This window comes from Scophthalmus maximus, chromosome 11 (genome assembly GCF_022379125.1).
Source record: "Scophthalmus maximus strain ysfricsl-2021 chromosome 11, ASM2237912v1, whole genome shotgun sequence".
In the NCBI taxonomy this organism is placed as follows: Eukaryota; Metazoa; Chordata; class Actinopteri; order Pleuronectiformes; family Scophthalmidae; genus Scophthalmus; species Scophthalmus maximus.
In genome coordinates this window covers 20,692,501-20,714,090 of record NC_061525.1, presented here as the reverse complement: position 1 = coordinate 20,714,090, position 21,590 = coordinate 20,692,501, and the positions used below count along the sequence as shown (strand labels likewise).

Genomic DNA, 21,590 nt, shown 5'->3' with positions numbered 1-21,590 from the left:
TAAATATACATTAAACATCCGTCTGGACGCAGGAAACGAGAGCTACAAATCTGCCTGGTGTGGCGGCCGATACTGTTTAATTTCCCCCTTTCTTTTCCTCCAACCTAATGTCCTACACTTCCCAGAATGCCTGTGGGTACACCAACAGAGAGCAGGTGAGAACGCGCCCGACGCAGCATGCGTTTGTGTTTGACAGCAGTGATGATAACATAGTCCCAACTAGAATGACCCTCACCTCCGCCCACAGTCCCCTTCAATCCAATCAGGCCGCACGCACACACACACACACGCACACACACACACACACACACACATAGATATCAGGCCCCTAAATATGCCAGATGTTATTGTCATCAAGAATTACTGCCTTGGAAATCAGTGACAGTGTAAACAAGAAAGGAAGTGATCAAAAAGAAATATCCTGGAACCGCCCTTTATCGTGCCAAAATGTAATGGCTTCTTTCTCGGCCCGTGACTCATCCTTCCAACCTGTTTTGTGGAAAATCTGTTAAGTTGTTTTTTTTGCGCAGGCCTGCTGACGAACACACAGACACACAGCGGCGCAAAAACAAAACCGTGTGTCCTCAAATTCATGTTCATTATCATATTCTTGGCTCAAAAATGCAAAGTTGTTCTGCGTGTCGGTTTGCCTTCCGGTTCAATTCCCTGTGCGCTCTCACCGGAGAAAAATTGCACGTGTGCCTCTTTGTTCTTAGCGCTGATGCCTAATTCGATGTTTCAGTGTTTCAGTAATCTGTTCCGGGATCAAATTAGCCGGGCTATGCTACAAAATACTACGGTCACAATGCGTAAATAATAACCTCTGGTAATTTCTTGTGAAAGAAAGCCCCGAGCATCAGAACAGCTGAGTATTGAAATGGGAGAATTATTTGAGGGGCCCGTGTGTCTGAGCTCCGCCAGATTAATTAACAGAAGCTTTTGGGGATAACGAGATTATCTGACAGACAACACTGTTGTTGCAGCCGTTCGACACTAGTGCACATGTAATTATTTAGCTTTGGGTAAACAGACGGGGCGCTCTGACCCCATCACACACACACACACACACACACACACACACACACACACACACACACACAGTGCAGGTCTGTCACTTAGTAACTAACGCTGCACCCATAGGGACAGACTTTGATCAATGTACACACTCACACACTCACTCACACACACACACACACACACTCACACACACACACAAAGTTGTAGCGTAACGTATTCGTGGTCATGAACAACCAAGTCTGACAAACAAGCAGAACCAGACGTATTCAGTAAGTCACAACGGCAGCGGAGCTAATGTAATAAATATTGAACCTGCAACAAATTAAACAGCAACTCCGCGCAGTCAAAGGCGTCCAGGTAAACAAGCGGGAGAACTCTGCAGACAGACGCGCCGCCATTAAAAATAATGATGCATAACAAATGCCGGATTATGAGATTCCCCTCTTACATAATAGATGAGTTCTGTCAAATCGCGTCAAAGTTGTGTGTGTGTGTGTTATTTGTTTCCCGGGGCTGTCCCGAGTCTCAACTTCGTGTGTGTGGTGAAGTTTACTGGACACAAATACGGTAAAAAAGATTTAAAGATAATTTTATTAGAAAAGAAAAAAAAACCTCAAAAATACATTATCACAGTTAAAAAAAACAAAAAATACTTTTGGTATTATCTAGGAAAATAGAGAAGAAAAAGACAAATCTATAGACACGTTACGTCAGTAAGTACAAAGTTGGATCACAGAGGGAAGTAAGACGCTTGCGTCTACAATCGTGTGTTAGTGGCCGCGGTGCATTCACAGGCGCGCGGCGAGAAAGGAGGCACTCAAGGGATGTTCTGCAATCAATGGGTTTTCAGATCTGACTGTTACAAGCGGTTTCTCGACCGCCGCTCAAGTCATCCGCTGTGACGACTGACGGAGGATAAAAGCCACTATTTCGCCACACTCCTTCGCTTTTCCTTTGTCCGCTGAGCCGACAAACGTCGTTCGCGGCAGCTACAGACTCCCCACTTCGTATGACGGACTCGTGCATGACTCATCGCGGAAGCGAGCGCTGCCGTCACTCGCGACCCGCGTGCCGGGATCACCGGCGGTGGTCCGCCTGCTTGTCGCAGCTGATTTTTAATATTGACTTCAGACACTTAACGAGACCCATGTCTCGAAGAACAGACAGTTATTGAGCACAAATCGACCCCCTCTCCCCTTGACGCCCGGAGGCCTGATGGAGCCTCTCACTCCGCACAAGCCCTGCCCGTTGTTACCCGACGTCTTGTCCCTCACTTGAACACGTTTGGACTCAAAGAGCAGAGTCGCTGTATTTCTGATTCTCTTTAAAAAAAAAAGGCCTCGATCTTCGTCAAAAGCGTCGCTCCCATCTCTTTGTTCTCGCGAGGACACTTTCAAACTTTCTCCCCGCCTTCCTCCCGTTCACGAGCACTGCGCTTGTCTTTTTTCCCGACAGCGCCGGCAGACGCGGCGCTCTCTTGATCCGGCCTCCGCTCGGCAGGTCCCCCCCGGCGCTCAAGCCCGCGGCCGCCGTCTGGGGGAATCCCTCCCGGCGAGCTTCCTGGCCGCCTCCGCGTCAGTGTTGCTGTCTCTCTCTTGTCTGTCCCCCCGGCTCTTCCTCAGTCGGAGTCGTCGTCGCCGCCGTCGTCGTCGTCTGAGCTCGGGCCCTCGTCCTCCGAGGAGCTCGGGTCTTTGGTGCTGGCCTCTGAGATCATGCCATCGGAGCTGTCAATCTCAATGGACGTCTCTGACATGTAGAGATGGAAGGACCTCGATGGGTGGCTGGGGCACACACACACACACACACACACACACACACAGAGGGGACAGGGAGACACGCACCGAGGGGAGGTAAGAGCAACGTAGCACACACACACACACACACACACACATGCAGCGATGTGCGTTCATGCGTGACACGTTCATGAATTATTTATGCACATGCATGTGCATAAGTCACAAACAATGGGAGAGGATGGAGACAAACAGGCAGCAGCACAAACAGCAGCAGGGACAATAGGGGTTAGTGTCACACGAGGTCAAGTCCCATGTTGAGACCAAAGGCCGGTTTCGAACATCTGTTCAAAGCATCGATTATTTCCTTCCTTCGCCAAGATTTTTGGGGTTTGTTTTTTGGAGTCTGAATAAATATGATCAGTCGGGATCAGAGTAAAGTTGTCAACTTTTCCTTTTCGAGTCTTGGCTTTTGAAGTGTGTTATCGCAACAAGGCAAACACCTTTTAACAGAGAGATCTGAAAACCCAAGAGAGAAGCAAAGACGTCCCACCATGCCCAGGAAGAAAAATGGACAAAATAGCTCATTGTTCAAAACAGACAAAAGGCCATCAGATATGGTGAAAAAAAAACAAAAAAACTTCAATAACATAAAAATAAAATACAAATTTCGAAATTGTTATTGCATTCAATTATGTCTGTTTCCAACTGGTGCTCACCATCTGCAGCTGTCACACAGAAGTCTTACGACACAACGGGATGCCAGAAAAAACACAGCGACAAGGCTTCAGCAGTGAAACGACATGGACGGCTCAACATCTGTGAACCACTGAAACGAGGGTTGATCACAACGTCGTACGGCGTTTCATAGTGTTCCCCCGACCGGACTCAAATTTCCATAGAAACCGTGAAAACATGCTCATTTTTTGTTCCACAGGTTTCCTACTGTTTGTTGAAATAATATATCATACGCGGGGCTTGTACTGCGTTGGTGTGTGGGTAATGGGGCTGGGGGGGGGGGGGGGGGTCGCGTCGAGATGTATTAGTAGGGAAGTAAACAGCAGGAATACACCATTGTTCTGCATCTACACTTTAAAAACATTTACTCTAAACAGGAAACGTGTTCGGGAGCCCATTTAGCTGGACGAGAAAAGATGAACTGATAGCATTTTTTTTAAAAAACAGCTGGGTTTTTTTCGGAGGAAATGAGCAGGCACACGGTGATGTGAACCAAAAAAAAAAAGAGATGTCTGCAGCAATCTGGCTAAAGTTCTCCACCCATACAGCTCGACGCACATCCCTCATTTGACTTGTGCTTAATGGCGGCCGCCCGCCGGCCGCTCCAGGTGTGCGACTTGCGGCGGGACTGCGGAGGGAGGAAGTGAAGTTGTCCAGTAGGAAAAGAGCCCCAGGCCCCGAGAGAGGTCACCGCATGCCCCCAATGCCCAGAGTCAGACGGGGAGAGAGAGAGAGAGAGAGAGAGAGGGAGAGAGGAAGTGTGCCCCCCGCCTTCCCCTCTGTCTTTCTCCTGGTCTTACCACGCGGTGGGATCTTTTCTCTCTTTGCGGGGAGCTGCCTCGTTGCCGGCCTCCAGCTGCTGCTGCTGCTGCCTCTGTCTCCTTTTCCTGCACCTCCTGCACGACACGAAGATGATGAGGAGGACGACCACGCCGGTGATGCCGCCCGCGACGGCCAGGACCAGGCGGATGAGGTCGGAGAAAGAGGCTGGGCAGGCGAGAGGGGGGAACACGGGGAAAAGCACAAAATTGACGTCACCGCTCGGAGCCACAGCATTTCACCGCGTGCGAGCGTCTGCTGTAAACTATCGCAAAACGTGAATAAGCATTTTTATCCCGGCCTTTGTTCCTGAGTGAAATATCTCAACACATATTCATCATCCTCAGAGGATGGATCCTAATGACTTAGGTCCCTCCCTGACATTTCCTCTAGCTTCTAGCGCCACCGTGAGGCTCAGGGTTTTGATTTGCCATTAAATTTGGTGCGGACATTAAAGTTCTCCAGAATTTCTTGTAAGGACTCTGGTGATCATCTGACTTTCCCAGTTCGTGTGGGACTGTCCCACATTCTCGCTGGGTGTGCAGAGCCCTGACACATATCTGCAAAACGGACATATCTGTCACACTCGTGATTTCATACCATTATACGATTTCTTATTTTTATACCTGACATCAGCTCTCTCACGCACAGCGATATGAAAATGAAATTGGCTGACCTGTGGTGACGACGCGGAGTTTGATCTCTCCGACCGTGCCGTGGACATCCGGCGGGTTCTTGACCTGGCAGATGTAGGTGCCGTTGTAGGTGAACTTGACCTGCCGAATTATGATGGAGGCGTCCTGGCCCATGATGTCGCCGGCCCACACGACGCGCTTCCGGAAGATGCCGTCCAGCGGTGGATAGGCTCGCTGCTGGAAGTGGAACACCTGCGGCACAGGTGGAATTCAAAGAGTCGATTTTTTACAGTTGTTCAATGCGACAGTGAGTCACACCACATAAAGACTGCAGAGATGCTTCTCATAAACCCCCGACCTGCTGAATATTTCTCACTCGGCTCTCATTATTCGCACACATACGCACACACACACACACACACACACACGCAGACACAAGCTGTCTTGGATGCTCCGTAGGGAGCCGGATGACTCACCAACTCCTCTCGCAGTTGGTTGAGGGGGCGGATGCTCCCTGACACAATGAGGGAGATTGGAGGTTTGATCACACTTTCCCTCACACACACACACACACACACACACACACACACACACACACACACACGCTCGCTCACTCACCGACTCCTCCCGGCCCGGTACGAGGGGTCGAAAGCTCCACGAGATGACAACCGAGTTGACGTTGATGGGAGAGGAACTCTGGAACGTGCACTTGAGACGAGCGTCCGTCCCGTTGACCGCCTCCATTTCCCCATACGTGTATATATGCATCCCGCTGACCTGCAGCACGCCTGCAGAGCACAAGAACCACATGGCGCAGCAGCAGAGGTTACTTGCTTGCAAAGCGGAACGCACAGCATCCAGAACAAAATCAATACATACACACACACACACGCGCGCGCGCACACACAAACATGAAAGGAACACGAATAAATACACAGAAATACGGCACAAATGATGCAGTTGGAGTTCACCCTCATCAGTATTTCCCCGCCTAGTGAGTGCATGCAGCGCACCCGTTGCCCTTAGCTCTGCCTACGCACGGCTGCTGCGAGAGAGAAAAATCCCTAACTCTCAAGACGCCGCAGTAACAGCATTAGGTACATATAGTACATTGCACACTGGACAGTACGAGATTAGATCTGCAAGTTCTGCAAGTGACCTTCCTTTAAAAAAATCTGCTTCATTCCATCCTGAGGGTCCAAACTGATTTCAGGTCAGTGGGCCAAATCTGTGACACGTTAATGAATGATAGCCACTTTAGCTGCACTGCTGCTGCTGCCGAGAGACGGGGGCTGGGACTGAGAGTCTGCTGTGTATTATATTTATATGGACTATATCAATCTTTATGCTTTTTGATAGACCTATTAGATGGAGAATGAACGGACTGGAAGAGCGGACAGAGATATTGGCAGCAATTTGCCCTGTTCCACATCATGATGGATGGAGCTCCCCCCCCCCCACACACACACAGTACACTGCACCGAAACACACACACACACACACACACACACACACACACACACACACGCATGCATGCACCCTCCCAGGCAGAGACATGCTTAAAGCTGACTTCCTGCCTGGCAGCTGGTCAACATCACGTCAGAAACCAGCCAATCACGTCCCTCTCACATAGAGTCTTGTTATCGAGTCACATCCAACTTCCCCCCCCCCCCGAAGCAGCGCAGGGAGAATGTTTGCACGAGTCCCTTATGTGCCGCCTGTCGGGTGCAAATCGCCTGGACTATTTATAGGGGAGAGCTCCGTGCGTCCCAGTATTACCAGGGGCCACGTCTAGCCTCGTTAAAGTCAATGCCCTGGCACACGGCGGACCATCCGTCTGCAGAGCTCGGAGCCCAGTGTGCTCGGGGTGTCCTAACATCATTAGCACACACTCCATGAGGGGAATCTGCAGAACAAGCCAAACACTCGTCGAGAGCCCTGACTATCGGACACACTGACTCAATCTCCTGAGCGCGTGCGTGTGCGTGCGTGTGTCATCCCGGACTTCAGTTTTTCAGATTGCACATGAATATCAGAACGATTTCCAGCCCTAAAAAAAAGATTGATGAGGCTCTGCAATGTGGAACGTGGGTTAGGTAAACTGAGCAAAGTCTAGGAAAGGAGGCAAAGTTGAGCCATAGCATTTCCTCCGCACTTTAATCACAGCGAGGCAGTGCTGGCAAAGGAGGAACCAGGAAAAATGTGAGCGGGGCCTGGGCTCCTCCGGCGACGTGCTCTGCTCCTTATCGGGCTGGAAAGAGTTTCCTGTTGGCCTGGGATGAGAGAGCGGGGTCCGACCGGACAGCCTCCGCGCCGCATTTAGACCGACGGGGGGCTTCTCTCTCATCGCCGGGCTCCTGACGACGGCTACAAAGTGTTTTAAATGAGCCCCGATGAAACCTGTGAGGAGCGCGATCGAGAGGGCCGACACGGCCACAAAGGCAGAGGATTATAAAAAGGAATCAGTGCAGTATATGTGTGCCTATTTTGGGATCATTCTGCATTCGAATCTCAAAGATGAAGCAGTAACTTCCACTTGAGTCGAGACAGATGTTGGAAGATGACGGATGTTGAAACTGTTTGGTTTGGACTGTAAACAATACGAGACGTCTTCTCGCGCACATATATTTTTGGCTTGTTTGAAGAAAAATGAGACTTTGACTTGATTCCCTGATAGTGTGACGTGAGATACAATGATTTACTCTGATGGATGGAGTTGAAGGAAACAGACCTGTTTCTCTCCCATCCTCCTTTTCAAGAAACACTCAAGCCAGTGGACTGAATTTCATGTGTTCAGGACTCTCGGTAGGGAGATTGCATCAGCATATAGCCCAAATGATTCGTGCGTGTGTGTGTGTGTGTGTGTGTGTGTGTGTGTGTGTGTATGTGCGCGCGCGTGTCAGAAGCAGAAGCTTTTGAGCCATCGAGGAAGGGTCTCATATTCCATGTGAAGGCTGACCACAGAGGGAATGGAGGAGTGGAGGCCAGAAATAAAACTGTAGCTATACTGAATTGCATGTCACAAAAAACCCCCCCAAAAATACGGGTCCTGTTAACAAGCAAGTGCCCCACTTCAGGGCACAGTCGAGCACAAACCTCCACCAAGGCCCAACGGTCAGTCAATTACACACAATCGAAGATATCAGTCGCCAAAATACGCCAGGTTTTTACACCAATGTTGACCTCAGGATGACTTGAGTTGACTTTGGCGATCCCTTAACTTTTCATACAGCGCCACCATCAGGTCAACACTGTAAAGGGATAGTTCAGTGATTTCGAAGTGGGGTTGTGTGAGGCACTTGTGCATAGTTCATATGTGACCTCATGGAGATGGAGATCCCCGAAAAACGCCCTCTTCCGCCACATTTTTAAATGCTTACCTAAAAAATATATATATCTTTTTAATTGTACGCTAAATAATGTATTTTTTCACTGCTTTAGTTTTCCGCCAGAAGGCCGTTCATTTTAGAATTTATTTTTCAAGCGTACATGCGGCCATGTATTACTGCGGCAACTCGCTATACTGCATCGATGACTACAAGTACAATGCCTAACCTCCTCGACCAGCTACTGTGGTTTGAGAGCTAATGCTGAAATGATTCACCGCGCTGCCTGAAGTTAATCAGAGGAGAAGCAGGTCCTCAAGGCCAAGACACCTCCATTGAAATGAACCATTCAATTTACAGAGCATCAATTAAAGTAAGCGTCGCTAATCGCGCCCGCCCACACACACACACACACACACACACACACACACACACACACACACACACACTGCTTTCAACTACTGTATGCCGTCGTCTGACACAAACTGAGCTGATTAAGAATTAAGGTTAATTGAACGTTTTGGAAGGCGGAGGGGATATTAGCGGGGCGACACAACATCCAGGGCTGTGTACGGCGCCTCAATTACCACAATGATTTGTCCCTACGGCTAAAAGTACATGATCACTGTTCAGTCAGCCATTAGCAGGCGCCAAGTGGAAAAGAAGGACGTGCACGTGGGAAGACGGCGAATTTCTTTGCACATTTAGAGAATAAATAGGCAGAAACGCGAGCGCGGGCTTAAGTGGCGAACGAGAGCAGGACGACTGAGTAGATGAGAGATCGCGGGGCAGCTGGAGGACAAACAAAAGGATGGAAATGCAATATTCTACGTAAGTGCAGTCGGTAATGAGGAGATGAGGTAATGGCGATTTGCTTGATTGTTGCTCCGTCTGTCCGTCTCGCTGTCCGGTCTGAGCCGCTCACTTGTTTATGTCCGGACATCCTGTCGGTGCCGACCACACCCAGCACAAGGACAGAGAGAGAGAGAGGGGCTCTCATGGCTTATTAAGATGGAGCTATTTACCCAGAGAGGGGGGCAGGACCAGAGTGCAGCCAAATGCATGAATTTAGCCGGATTGTGTTTCAGATATTGCAGACACAACTGATGTGCCCCCGAATTCTTGCAAACCACTTGCAGAACGATGGGAGACAGTGCAGCTCGGGAGATCTGAAGCCAAAACTACTGAATTAGTTCAAGTTGTAATAGGACGGAATCCTTATGTAAATGGTGCAGGCCAAGGCTTTCGAGCCTGTTTGGTCACTTCGGTCACGTTTCTTCTCGCGGCTCAGTGAGAACAAGAAGAAAAACGTCTAAATCGAATTTCAGATCAAGTAAAGCATCAATAAAACCCAAGTCTCTGTGTGTTTACTCCAATCTGTCTTTACTCCATTTCTCCCTTTCCCCTAAGGTATGAAATGCTGTGAAATGCAAAGATGATCTACTACACTCTACACTGGCAATTAAAAAGATGTGATCAGAGTCTTTTTTTTGTCAAGTGTGCTGACAGTTTGCCACCTGGTTACCTGAACTGAAAAAAACTAAACGATTAAGGATTTTCCCCCACATGGGATTCCACCTCAGGTCAGCATCCTGTGTGTGTGTGTGTGTGTGTGTGTGTGTGCGTGCGTGCGCGTGCGTGCGTGTATTTGGGAATATTCATGTCAATGTAAAATCCAGATGTTTGCGGATGTGATCAGGAATAGGTGGAAGAGGTCTTAAACTGTTACCTACCATTGCTATGAACATGTGCACAAGCGTGGAGAAAACACACACATTCCATCAGATGTACCGGTGTGTTGGCGTATAAGTCCATACTATCTGTCCATACGAGCGATATGTCACAATAGAATGAACTCGGTGAACCTTTCATGCACTTTATTTCTACCTGTCGACACTCGCTCGCTACAATACTGCACCGGTCCACTCGGCCCGTCTGAAGCCGGAGACGCCAAATACTCAAATCTACAGTAAAATAATCAAACCCAGGCCCGGAGAGTGTGATTAGGTCTGCTTGGCTTGGCAGTCGTCCCGAGACTGTATAAACGCGTTCCGAGGCGGCAGAAAAAGGAAAAAAAATCAAGTCGCGGGTCGACCTGCGCATATTATATTTCATCCAGTGTCAAAGAGGGAAGGTGTTGAAGTTCATATCACCACCGATATGCTTCGCAGTGTCGTTCGTCTCGAGAGTGTCTGACATGTAGCTCTGCATACACGTCGTGTCGGAGCAGTTTTATTCTGCTGCGGCTGAAAAAAACGTCAGGGTTTTGTACCACTTTGAATTGATCATCCATATTTTCAATTATGACGACAAACGAACAGCACGGATTTGGTGCAAAATTTCCACTAAGCTCGTAACAAAATGAAAATGAGGAATATATGAAATATAAAATGGACAAACAAAGCAAGTGTTTTGCTAAGCAATGAAGTGAATATATGGTCACAAGTATCAAGCCCAAACATATAATATACTTATACAGTTTTGTACTTTCTGGCGGCATCCGGTGGTAAAGTTGCAAACCGCAACCAATTGAGCAGCCGACAGGGGGACACTTTTTGGTGGCGCACTGCCAATTCCATTTCCGGCTTCTATGCAATTGCGCGAATTCTGGACGGCTTTGGGCAACAACCGTGTTCAACACGACGTCGCAAACATGGCGACTGGGTCCACGTCACGTAACTATATTTAACTCATTCAAAGTTGACGAAAAAAACATTTGTTCTTTGTTGCAGGAGATTATACATATGTGAAGACATAGTTATGGACAATATATAAGATTTCTGTGAATAAGTTCTCCTAAATATTACACCCTGTAGCTTTAAGATACGAAGTCTCAGTTAGCACGTTTTTGTGTCACGCTCCGCCGTGTTTGTCCGTTTTTTTAGTTTCATGCAAATTTCAAGACGGCGAATCTTGAGAACAAGCTCGATATGAAACGACGGACAGTTTTCATCGCCACGAGATACATATCGTCAAATGGCACAGCCCCATAATGACGGGATTGAAATATCTGATTCGTCAACTAGTCAAACAAGCCACTCAAGAAGTTCTAGTTTACGTCCGACTTATTATTCCACTTAGCAACTGTTACCAGGGCAGCATTTTCACAGTGCAGAGAGGCATGCTCGGTATATTGAACACCTGTCGTAACTGCTCGGCAAACACTCTCAGGCATTCCAAATGTCTTTTCCTTTGAACACCCTTGAAAACAGTCCACGGAGTGAGCAAATATTCCTGATCCCTGGCGAGAGTTCTCGTGTCACTTGTTTTCAGCTCCAGGGCTCGTTGATGCAGTCGCTCGCGAACGCGACAGGAACCAGAGGGAACAGAGCTGGGGGTTGGGTTTTTGTCTTTTTCAGAAGTAACAAAATAAAAAGGGGGTATGATTAATAATCCAGGATCAAATATCGTCGTGATATGTGTGGATAACATGGGAACACGTTACAGTCGACCAATGACTGATTTTAAAAGTCCTCCTGGGTTTACAGAGAGCGGAGGAAGAAGAAGCTGGCCCGACTCTCAGAATCAGGAAATTGGTTTCATCAAACCTTATTTCCACACCTGTGTGTGTGTGTGTGTGTGTGTGTGTGTGTGTGTGTGTGTGGGTGTGTTTGTGCTTTTCCTCTCCTCATCAGGGCTCACAAACAAAGGGACCCAGCAGGGGGAAACCTGATTTTCTGTACAGCCCCGGTTTTGGAGGAAACACTTATAGGACAGGTCCGAACACACAAAGAGCCCTGTAGATTACAAAGAGCCTCTTCTCTGCTTTGTGAGAGCTTTCACAAGCCCAGGTTAGCTCTTTCCTCCGTTTCTTCTTTCTTCTTCTTTTTGTTTTCAACAATGCCTATCTTTCATGCGGAGCTGGGCCGAGGGCTGGGAAGAGCAGGTTCAGGTAACAGTATGTTCTCAGAGGAGGAGGACGACGACAGAGTCGAGGGAGCGCGTTGGGTAGTTTAATGGGAGGGAGCCCCTGACGTGTGCGTGTGCGCGTGTGTGTGTGTGTGTGTGTTCGTGTGTGTGTGTGTGTGTGCGTGTGCAATATGGCCTCCTGGACAGTATATTTTCTCTGTGCAGGCTTCCGTCCATTCCACTTGCCGCGAACATGCACTTGTGCCAAAACAAGCAAATACACTAAATGGCCTAAAAGGTACAGTATGTGCTCGTATTGTGTACTTTTGTTCCGGGGCTGTTTGGTCATGGTCCGGGCCCCTTCAGTTCAAGCGATGGAAAAAAACTTAATGTCTCGACACACGATTACATTCCAGACAGTTTTGTGCTTCCCCTCCCCAACGCTGACAAAAATCCCAGGATTTAAAAACCATAGCCATTAAATCCTTCATTAACGCAATCTATTATTGTTATTAGCAGTAGTAGTATTATTATTGATGACGATGATAATAAAATAGCGATAAACTATATTTATGTAGTACTTTTCATAGCTTAAAATGCAGCTCAATGTGCTTTACGTGAAAAATGGACAATACGGTACGATACGATACGATACGATACGGTACGGTACGGTACGGTACGGTACGGTACGATACGATACGGTACGGTACGGTACGATACGATACGATACGGTACGGTACGGTACGGTACGGTACGGTACGATACGGTACGGTACGGTACGGTACGGTACGGTACGGTACGGTACGGTACGATACGATACGATACGATACGGTACGGTACGGTACGATACGATACGATACGATACGATACGATACGATACGATACGGTACGATACGATACCTTAAAAGAAAAGACACTAATAAATTAAAAGCAAGTTTTGAGCAGTTGTTGTTTTTTACACAGGATGCATGTCTAATATATATAGTGGGAGTTTGTTCCAAATCTTTGGTGCATTCATTTCAATAAAGACGTGTAAACCATATTTCTATAGGAATTCACTCTTATACAGAGGGGAACAAATAAATGTCTATGTTTTAAAATGTCACCAATCGCAATTTTTAATCCGTCAGCCCTAAAGACGTATGCACTACACCAAACTGTTAGAAAACTGCAAGACACGTGCACGTGTCTGAAAACCCTTTAAAGGTCGGTCCAAGCAGAGACCCAGCATCACTCTCCTCTTTTGAACCCTTTGTCCTCCTCCTCCGGGCCAATTGTAATTCATCAGGCGGCGGCGGCGGCGGCGTCCAGCAGCAACGTGCAGTGTGTGTGAGTGGGGATAAGAGTTTAATCCATCAAACCTCTTCCACTCCCGCCTCGCAGCTGACTCGACAACTTCTCCAGAAGGATTACAAACTCCGGGAGGGGGGGTGGCGATGTGTGTGCTTCGGCCCACACTCACTTCAAGGCCCACGGGGCCTCGGCTGGACGGACGAGGGCTGGCTACGTTTTTCGCGGGTTTACCGCGAAGCCGGACTACGCGAGCCGCGCGTTTAGTGTCTCTCTCCGGCGGCGGTCAGAGTCAGAGAGGGAATCTGCTCCCACCGTGGCCTCCGACTCTGCTCCTGAGCAGACCAATATGTCAGCGAGTTGTTACAACACACACGGATCCGACGCCACAGTGTGGCGGAGGTACGGACCCCTGCTCTGTGCCTTCCACAGACGAGGTTTGGTTTAGTTGTCACTGAACGTACGAGCCTGGGATAACAGTCGTGTGTTTTCCGTGTGTGTGTGTGTGTGTGTGTGTGTGTGTGTGTGTGTACGAGGAGAAGGCCAGAAGAAGCGAAGGAAAAGATATTGGCGTTGGCAACAAATCCTGAGTAGCCGCCCGGCACATGTCAGTGACATGGGCAACAATGGGAATTAATGAGGGCCACTTCTAATTCAAAGGTGATCAAGCCTTCCCTTCGCCCCGCCCTGCCCACTGACCCCTCCCCTTCCACTCCTCAGTTCACGCCCTTCATCCATTTGAATAGGTGAATAATTGGCGAGCCAAACCGGATTTAAGAATTCACCGCTATTAGTCAGCTGATATTCCCGAAAGTCTGGAGCGACTTTCCCCACCGGGGGAATTCTATCACGGTGGCTCCTCTACATTTTTTAATTTTCTTTGCTTCGCCTGGAAGGTCTGCCTGTTTACCGCAACTGTAAACAGTTTTGAGAACGAGTGGCGAGTGGCGAGTGACGTGAGAACGTGACGACAGCAGAAACCCAATGCTGACAAATGTGCGGAGCAGAATTTACATTTGTGCCGACGCGGGCGGACGTGGATCGCGCGTGTGTGCGCGCCACCAACACTCCAACCAACACTTTCCCGCTCATGGAGGAATGCATTTTAAAATCTCTGTTTACATTCGGAGCACAGTCCTGCTGTGATTTCGGCTCGACACGGGGAGTGTGTGCCTTGCCCTCACACTCACACACACACACACTCACACACTTCACGAGAAGCGCCCTGAGCCCCATTGTGTTGGGGGAGTGGTGCGCTCTCGCATACGAACGCGTCATCGTCATCCTCCAACACACCCCGAGGCGATTGATGCCGTCGACCCCCTTACACACAAAAGGCCCTAGACGCCCCCCGAGCTGTATCAACACACGGCGCGAGCGCGGCACAAGGCAGAAGAAAACCGCAGCCGTGCTTTTGTCCCACTGAACCATTGTTGCGGCGAGACTAGAGACGCCGCGAGAGAGAAAACACTGTTTCAGACACACGCTGCCTGTCTACTGTAAAACCTGATGCAGCTCAAGAGCCGGAGCGTAATCAGACAGCTTATGCGACTGGTATGCTGCAGACGACAACAGCTGTTTGTTCACGAGTGTGTGTGTGTGTGTGTGTGTGTGTGTGTGTGTGTGTGTGTGTGTGTGTGTGTGTGCAAAACCAGTAAGTCAGGACAGGTTGGCACACGTCACGCAGCCTGCGAACTTTCCGAAAACTTCTGGTTGAATGTGAAATGTTGTGTGAGGAAGACAAAGGGACATTGAAATAACACACAGGGGGGATGATGAAAAAAAGAGGAAGATGAAAATGATAAGAAAATACTTACCTTCTTCATCGGCCCGTCGCTGTGTGGCTGAGAAGGAAATTGCTTCATCTTTCAGAAAGATTGAAATAAACAGCATGCAGGGCAGAGCGATGAAGAACTCGCAGATTCTTCAATTTTTTTAAAAAGACATTTTGTAAGGAAAGTCTAGTCGTTGTGAGATTACAGCTTCAAAACATCACCCTATAAACGCACTTTGCAGAATAAACGGCGGGCGCATTTATCTTTGGCGGCGATGAAGGATTTTTTTTAATCTGCGACTGCAGAGGCGAGAGGGAAACAAGGGAGATCCTTGTGTGCTCCTCGGATAACGTGTGCAAATGAATATTAACTGTCTTTCATCAAGCTCAGTGGACGTCAACACAGCGGAGGGCTGATGGGTTAACGTGTTTGTATCCGTGTGCTGTTCGACGACGTCACGCGTCTGTCTACACCTGAAGGGGCGGAATGATGAGAAGTGGGAGAAAATGAAAAAGAATCATTTCGCACATATTGTGTAATTGCAGTTAGTTTATCACACACGTCTCAGGGAGATGAGATGATCAGTGCGCTGGCTTGTTTCTTCACACACACACACACACACACACACACACACACACACAGCGCAACACACACACAGGCACTGAGATGCTGCTGAGCTGTAATCAGTTCCAACACGCATCCTCTCTTCATCCACACGCTGTTATTTGATCGTCCATCCCTGTTCATCCACACTGTACATATACTGTATTTACACTGCTCCATCCCTCTCCCCCTCTCTCTGATTTGTGGCTAATCTGCGAGCACATGCTCCTTGTAAACACAGGCAGCTACGTGTATGCGGAATCCCTCCGAGATGCCTTGGCAGTGGGTGGATGGATCATGGACACGTTCAATCAATATAATCCACTTAAACCGGGGACGGACACAGATAAGTTCAAGGTTAAGCAACCTGGTGGCCACTGGCGGACTCTAATGATTGAGTGCCCTGTAGGGTGCCCCTTCATGCGATACATTACGACGATGTGCCCTTTAGAGCAAGAACATTTGATGGCGTGTCTTAATGAGTGACCTTTATAGTGGTGACAACGCGATGCGGTGCCCTGTGAGGTGCCATAACTCTGGTCTAAACTTGACGTTCCCTTTATGGGTGCCCTTCCAATGGACAAGGGTGCCCTCTGTGCCCCTCCTACATGACAGTGCCCCAAAGGGTTCCCTTTCCACTAGAGTAAATGGCATGCAGTGCTATGTGCGGTACGATGATGTGCCCAATTCGGTGCTACTCCAATGGAGAAGTGCCCGTCCGGTGGAGAAAATGTGATGTGGTGCCACATAGGTGACACTTACAATGGGATAAACGTAAGGTTTCCCCTACAGGTGCCTCTCTGATGAAAAGCTCTTGTAGAAGCCCTTCCAAGTGAGAAGACTATTTCATCACACATGATGCATTATAGCTTTTGTTGGGTGGGGCCCCATGTCATGGAGGGAGTAGGTGCCCTTTTTTCCCCCCCGCCCCTGCCCCTCAAACAGCCGGAGTCTGCTGATGGATTAGGACGAGGGGGAGCCGAGACAAACTTGGATATGATCTATTAGTGTATATTTATACAGTCGTGTGTATGTGACAAGTTGTTATGATCCGACTGACATATCCTGGCCACCACCACCAGCACCCCCCTCCTCCTCTCCTCGTACACGGGAAGGAGGTGGACTGATCTGCCTCCAGAGGGCCACTTAACAGCCTCTGTGAGCGCGAGCGCGGATGCGCATTAACAGGCAGGAAGAGCAGAGAGTTTCGAATAAACAATGCCAGAAGAAAGTGGCCCACCACCTGCCCCCCCCCCCCCCCGGTGCCACCGTGCCAAGTCCCCCCACTTCCCAGTGACGCACGACGGTGCGCGCATCGTGAGGACGGAGGCTGCGCACAGGGCTCCCAGCGGAGCTGCCACTAATGGACGCGCAATCAGGGTTCGACTCCGGAGCGTGATTGTCGGGTGCGCCTCCAAAGGGTCATCCTGTTATGGCTCAAGACGACCCTTGGGATGTGGGATAACACTGACAATGTAAACTGTGTAAAGAGTGCCCGGGGCAGTCTTTACGGCGGTGTTATTGCCATGTATAGTCCGAGCGGGAGATTCTATTTACCTGTAGTTCCAATGTATCATCGGGTGAAACACATACCCACACAAGACATCCAACTCCAAATACAAACAGCAGCCCACACTGAAAGACACACCGTTTCACTCAGATAATCCACGCAGGGTCTCACCTGAAGCTGCGAGTCCACACAGGACGGTGAGGAAACAGAGCCCCTTTACGCACATTGGATGGAGGGTCCCGACGACCAAGAACAGAACCGGGGACTCGAGCTACAAACCCTCCGCGGCTCACAGAGACAGACGGCGAAACCCCGACCGACAAGTCTCCGGGTCCCTCTCACGAGAGGGATGAAAAGCAGGTTATTGACGCCGAGTCCTCTCCGCCAGCGTGTCACTCCAAAGACGCGTCCCAACTCGCCGCTGCACCTCGTACGCTACAGTTGAGCGCGCACCTCCTCCTCCTCCTCCTCCTCCCACCGCCGTTTCGGGCGGAGTAACAAAGTCACCCCCTCTCCTCCTCGCCGCCTTTCTTATCTCTCTCCCTCTCACACACACACACACACACGTTTGTCAAACCCAAAAAGGTCGGTAAATTCCTGACGGTCACCGAACCTGTTCTGCTGCTCCTGCGTAAAATGTGCGCCGGCGTCACAGCTGTTGCGTAAACGCATGTCCAAGAAGATGAATCCGTAACCCTAACCTAACCCTAACCCTAGTGTACAGTCACACCACACATGATCCGATGCTATATGATCTAATGCACCACGATACAATTAATCAGCATGAAGTACACAGTCGACCTTAAATGGCTGCTGTTTAAAAACTGACATGAGTTGCTGCGTGTTGGAGGCTATATGGCCTGCTGCTGTTGACATGTTTCTATCCACTGAATTAAACACGTTCCAAGTGTGTTTGCTTCACTCGTGACGTTAAACTTAAAAAGTCGTCCGAGCCTGCGAGTTCTTCACGGGGACGCGCGGTTGAAGGAGTTCATTGGGAAATGGAAAGCGGGAACGTCTGTGAAAGTTGACAACGACCAAAGGGCCGGAAACAGACCAGTCGTCTTTGAGGTCAGAACCGGGGGTGTAGCACCAAATGCATGGGCCCTGTACACAAGCGGTCTCTTCTGTGGGCCCCTTTTTGTGAGGGGCGAGAGGGCCCCTTTGAAATACATAGTTCAGTCTCTCAAACAATGTATTCAGCCATTTCTTAAATTTATGTTATGGCATTAATTACTTAGAAAACACTTGTTAGGAACCCAGTTTAATTCCAGGCTTCCCAGGCCCCACCCCCTCTCACCCTTGGGCCCTGGGAAGTCTGTCCCCTTTGTCCGCCCCCAGTGCTACGCCCGTGGTCAGAACACATGGTGGCATGTTGACGTTGTGATGGTTCTTTTTACCCTCTACAAGAGCAGCAGCAGAAATCTGTGCCGTTTACTCACCGTTTGCGGGAAACCGGCTGGTTTGAACCACTTGGGGGCAGAGCAGCCCTTTCGACTTTTGCGGCTCCTGTCAGAGAGATGAGAAAAAAGCTGCCGCATGTTCAGCTACAACATTGAAGTTGCAGATACAAACAGAGCGGCGGTGGACGTCAGCAATTACGTTCATGAACCGTGACATTAAAAATAAGGAGCTGGGGGGAAAAAAAAATTCTTTGCCTAAGGAAGAAGGAAACAATCATTCGTTTCACATGTTTTTATTTCCGCGTCATGCAGACAGTTTCGTGTGCCCAACCCTCCACTGTGCCAAAAGGTGCAGCTGCAGTGTTCCATGACACATTTAAATGGTTTTACCATTAAACCTTTAACAAAATATTCTGCCCTCTTTCCAGCTTGGAAAATGAATAAAATCAGCGGCAAAAGCAGAAAAGAATATCCCTGAATTCCTGAGGCACAACTCAAACACATGGATCTCTGTAGGTAAAGTTCCTGAACTGTGTCTCTCATGGCGATTATACTTCACGTGTAAGTTGTCACTAACTCAAGACTGAGTGATCCTTTGGGATTCAGAGACCAGCCGTCGTTTCGATTTTTGGGGGGGTATTTTGGAACTTCTCTTCCTCCGCAGCGGGACAGTTACTCATGTTCATCAGGCGGGCTCCTCCAGTGGACTGTCTGACCTCTGACCTTTCTGGAGAGCAGCTTGGTGTGACTAAAAAGGATCCAGTTTCTCTCTCTCTCTCTCTCTCTCTCTCTCTCTCTCGTTAGAACTGTGAGGGCATTTTTTGGGGGACATAATAAGCAAAAAAATAATTCATGGATCTCGATGAAAAATATAGGGACCGATATCTATGAGTGTGTGCAATTTGGTGTGGCCGGGGACTGTTGGGCCCCTGGCAGAGGCACGCGCTCTACTGGGGACTTTTCTTGTTTCAATATGTAGATATATGCAGACAAATACGCATTGTGAATATTCATGAATATTCATATTTTGTATTGTATTAGTGGAATTAATTTATTCCATTTTCTGTGCATCGTTCTGCACTATTCCATGAGATTCGACAACACAATGATATATTAACGTGCATTATGTGGGATGACAGTCAACGCAACAAAAAAAGTTCCACAGTTGTAACGGAGTCTCGGTTTGTGTTCAATAAAAATAATGCAAAATGTGTCTTCCAGCATCTGTTACCTGAGCGCCGGCGTCTGGTGCGAGAGCCGAGATGTGACGAGATGTTCTGGCTTTAGGGGGTTTCGAATTTAGGATGTGAGATTCAGCGGTTGTGCCGAGCCTTCGTGCGTCCACACAGGTTCTGATACAGAACTAATGTCTCATCTACACTGCAGGAATCAGATTTCACTGAGTGTTTCTTTACAACATTCAGTTCTTCAGCTTTACTTCATTTTGAGGTTGAACTGTAAATTCTTCTTGAAAAAAAACCCAAACACTTCCTGCAGGCACGTGCGGTGCGTGTGTGTGTGTGTGTGTGTGTGTGTGTGTGTGTGTGTGTGTGTGTGTGTGTGTGTGTGTGTTAGAGAGAGAGAGAGAGAGACAGCAAGAAAGAGATCGAGGGAGGTTGTCGTCTGCGTAATTTGAATGTCTCTCCGTGCGTCTGAGCAGGCAGCTTGAGGTTGTTGGTACCTCGCAGAAGAGACGTTCACAAATCCGATCTGTAGAAATAACCGACAGATCTGCCGAAACTCAAGAGCAGTCGTCGAAAACTCGAGATAAAGAACCCCCAGCAGCATGCGCGTTGGCCGTGTGCTCGCCGTGCTCCTCCTGTTCCTGGCCCCCGCGACGGCCCAGGATGGTAAATATCTCAACTGCTCTGTGCTTTGTTTTGGATTTTTCTACTTCACATCCCACAGTCATAAATGTTCAGCGTTCTTTGTCTGGACTGAGAACAACTCGTATGGGGGGGGGGGGGGGGGGGGGGGATGTGACATTTAAGAGCTTTTTTCAAGGAAATTCAGCCAATTTCCTGTTTCTCATCCGTGCGCTGTGTTGAAAAGTGATGTATTTCTTTCTTTCTGATGTTTTGATTCGCGCTGTTCTTCGCTGTATGGAAACGTCTTATTGTGATCACTGCTTGTGTTCTTGCTGCTCATTCTGATCTGATTCACATGGACACACAGTGAGAGACTTGGGGCGCCCAACATCGACGCTCAGATCTTCCTCCATCTCCCCCCCCCCCCCCCCCCTGAAAAGAAACCTCATGAGAAATAAGAACGTGGATTTAAGGGACAGACTATAGATGAATATCTGTCCATGAATTTCTTTCCCCCCCAGTAACATTCGAAGGGAAACAGTTCAAGATGACCTGTCCGAATGATGACGGGAAATGGTACAAGAATGACAAAGAGCTGGATGAGGGTCTAACCTTGACACTCGACTACGACAGTGATACCAAAGGCTCGTACCGCTGTGATTACAAAGTTGATGAGACGGACAGAACATACTACTTCTACGTGAAAGGAAAGGGTGAGTAAAAGAAAGAAGACAAAACGCAGAACCTTCCGCTCCGTCACCGGAGCCAGGAGATAACGCTCGTTCCAACGCGCCGCCCCTTTGTCCTCCCCAGCGTGCGCCAACTGCGTCGAGCTGGACGCATCGAGCTTCGGCCTGGTCATCGCTGCGGACATGGCCGGCACCGTGGTTCTGATGGCGATAATCTACAAGTGCACCAAGAAGAGGAGCTCGGCCGGGCCGACGCCGTCGTCCAAAGGTAAAGCTGCGAACCACCGTCGGAACACAGATCGGAATTGGCCGGGCGGAACGTGACCTCCCGTCGGTCGTGATGCGCGTTTTGCTGATGAGTGAATTTTCAGCTGTTTGATTGGAATGTAGCGCGT

The 21,590-nt window shown here is 48.9% G+C and overlaps 2 protein-coding genes across 2 annotated transcripts in view; one reads left to right on the top strand and one right to left on the bottom strand.

Moving 5' to 3' along the window:
• Nucleotides 1-1,590: 1,590 nt before the first annotated feature.
• Nucleotides 1,591-17,750, bottom strand: LOC118299482 (myelin protein zero-like protein 2). The gene is made up of 5 exons (XM_035623284.2): nucleotides 17,467-17,750; nucleotides 5,561-5,730; nucleotides 4,984-5,194; nucleotides 4,289-4,475; nucleotides 1,591-2,798 (listed from the first exon to the last, which is right to left on the bottom strand). The coding sequence occupies exons 1-5, from the start codon at nucleotides 17,519-17,521 to the stop codon at nucleotides 2,636-2,638; spliced, it is 786 nt and encodes a 261-aa protein (XP_035479177.1). The 5' UTR covers nucleotides 17,522-17,750; the 3' UTR covers nucleotides 1,591-2,635.
• A 2,526-nt stretch (nucleotides 17,751-20,276) lies between these two features.
• The window catches only part of LOC118299484 (T-cell surface glycoprotein CD3 epsilon chain-like), a 2,651-nt gene continuing 1,337 nt past the window's right edge, over nucleotides 20,277-21,590 (top strand). Inside the window, exons 1-3 of the mRNA XM_035623287.2 lie at nucleotides 20,277-20,548; nucleotides 21,028-21,219; nucleotides 21,320-21,463. Coding sequence (XP_035479180.1) covers nucleotides 20,485-20,548; nucleotides 21,028-21,219; nucleotides 21,320-21,463 — 400 coding nt within the window. The 5' untranslated portion in view covers nucleotides 20,277-20,484. The remainder of the gene's footprint in view (nucleotides 20,549-21,027; nucleotides 21,220-21,319; nucleotides 21,464-21,590) is intronic.

What these genes read in the sequence shown, in the direction of transcription:
- LOC118299482 (XM_035623284.2), bottom strand. Translation starts at nt 17,521, where the DNA reads ATGTGCGTAAAGGGGCTCTGTTTCCTCACCGTCCTGTGTGGACTCGCA. An exon ending in GTGTGGACTCGCAGCTTCAG is followed by an intron (nt 5,731 to 17,466) that starts GTGAGACCCTGC and finishes TGTGCTCTGCAG; the next exon opens with GCGTGCTGCAGGTCAGCGGG. An exon ending in ACTCCGCGTCGTCACCACAG is followed by an intron (nt 4,476 to 4,983) that starts GTCAGCCAATTT and finishes TCGCCTGCCCAG; the next exon opens with CCTCTTTCTCCGACCTCATC.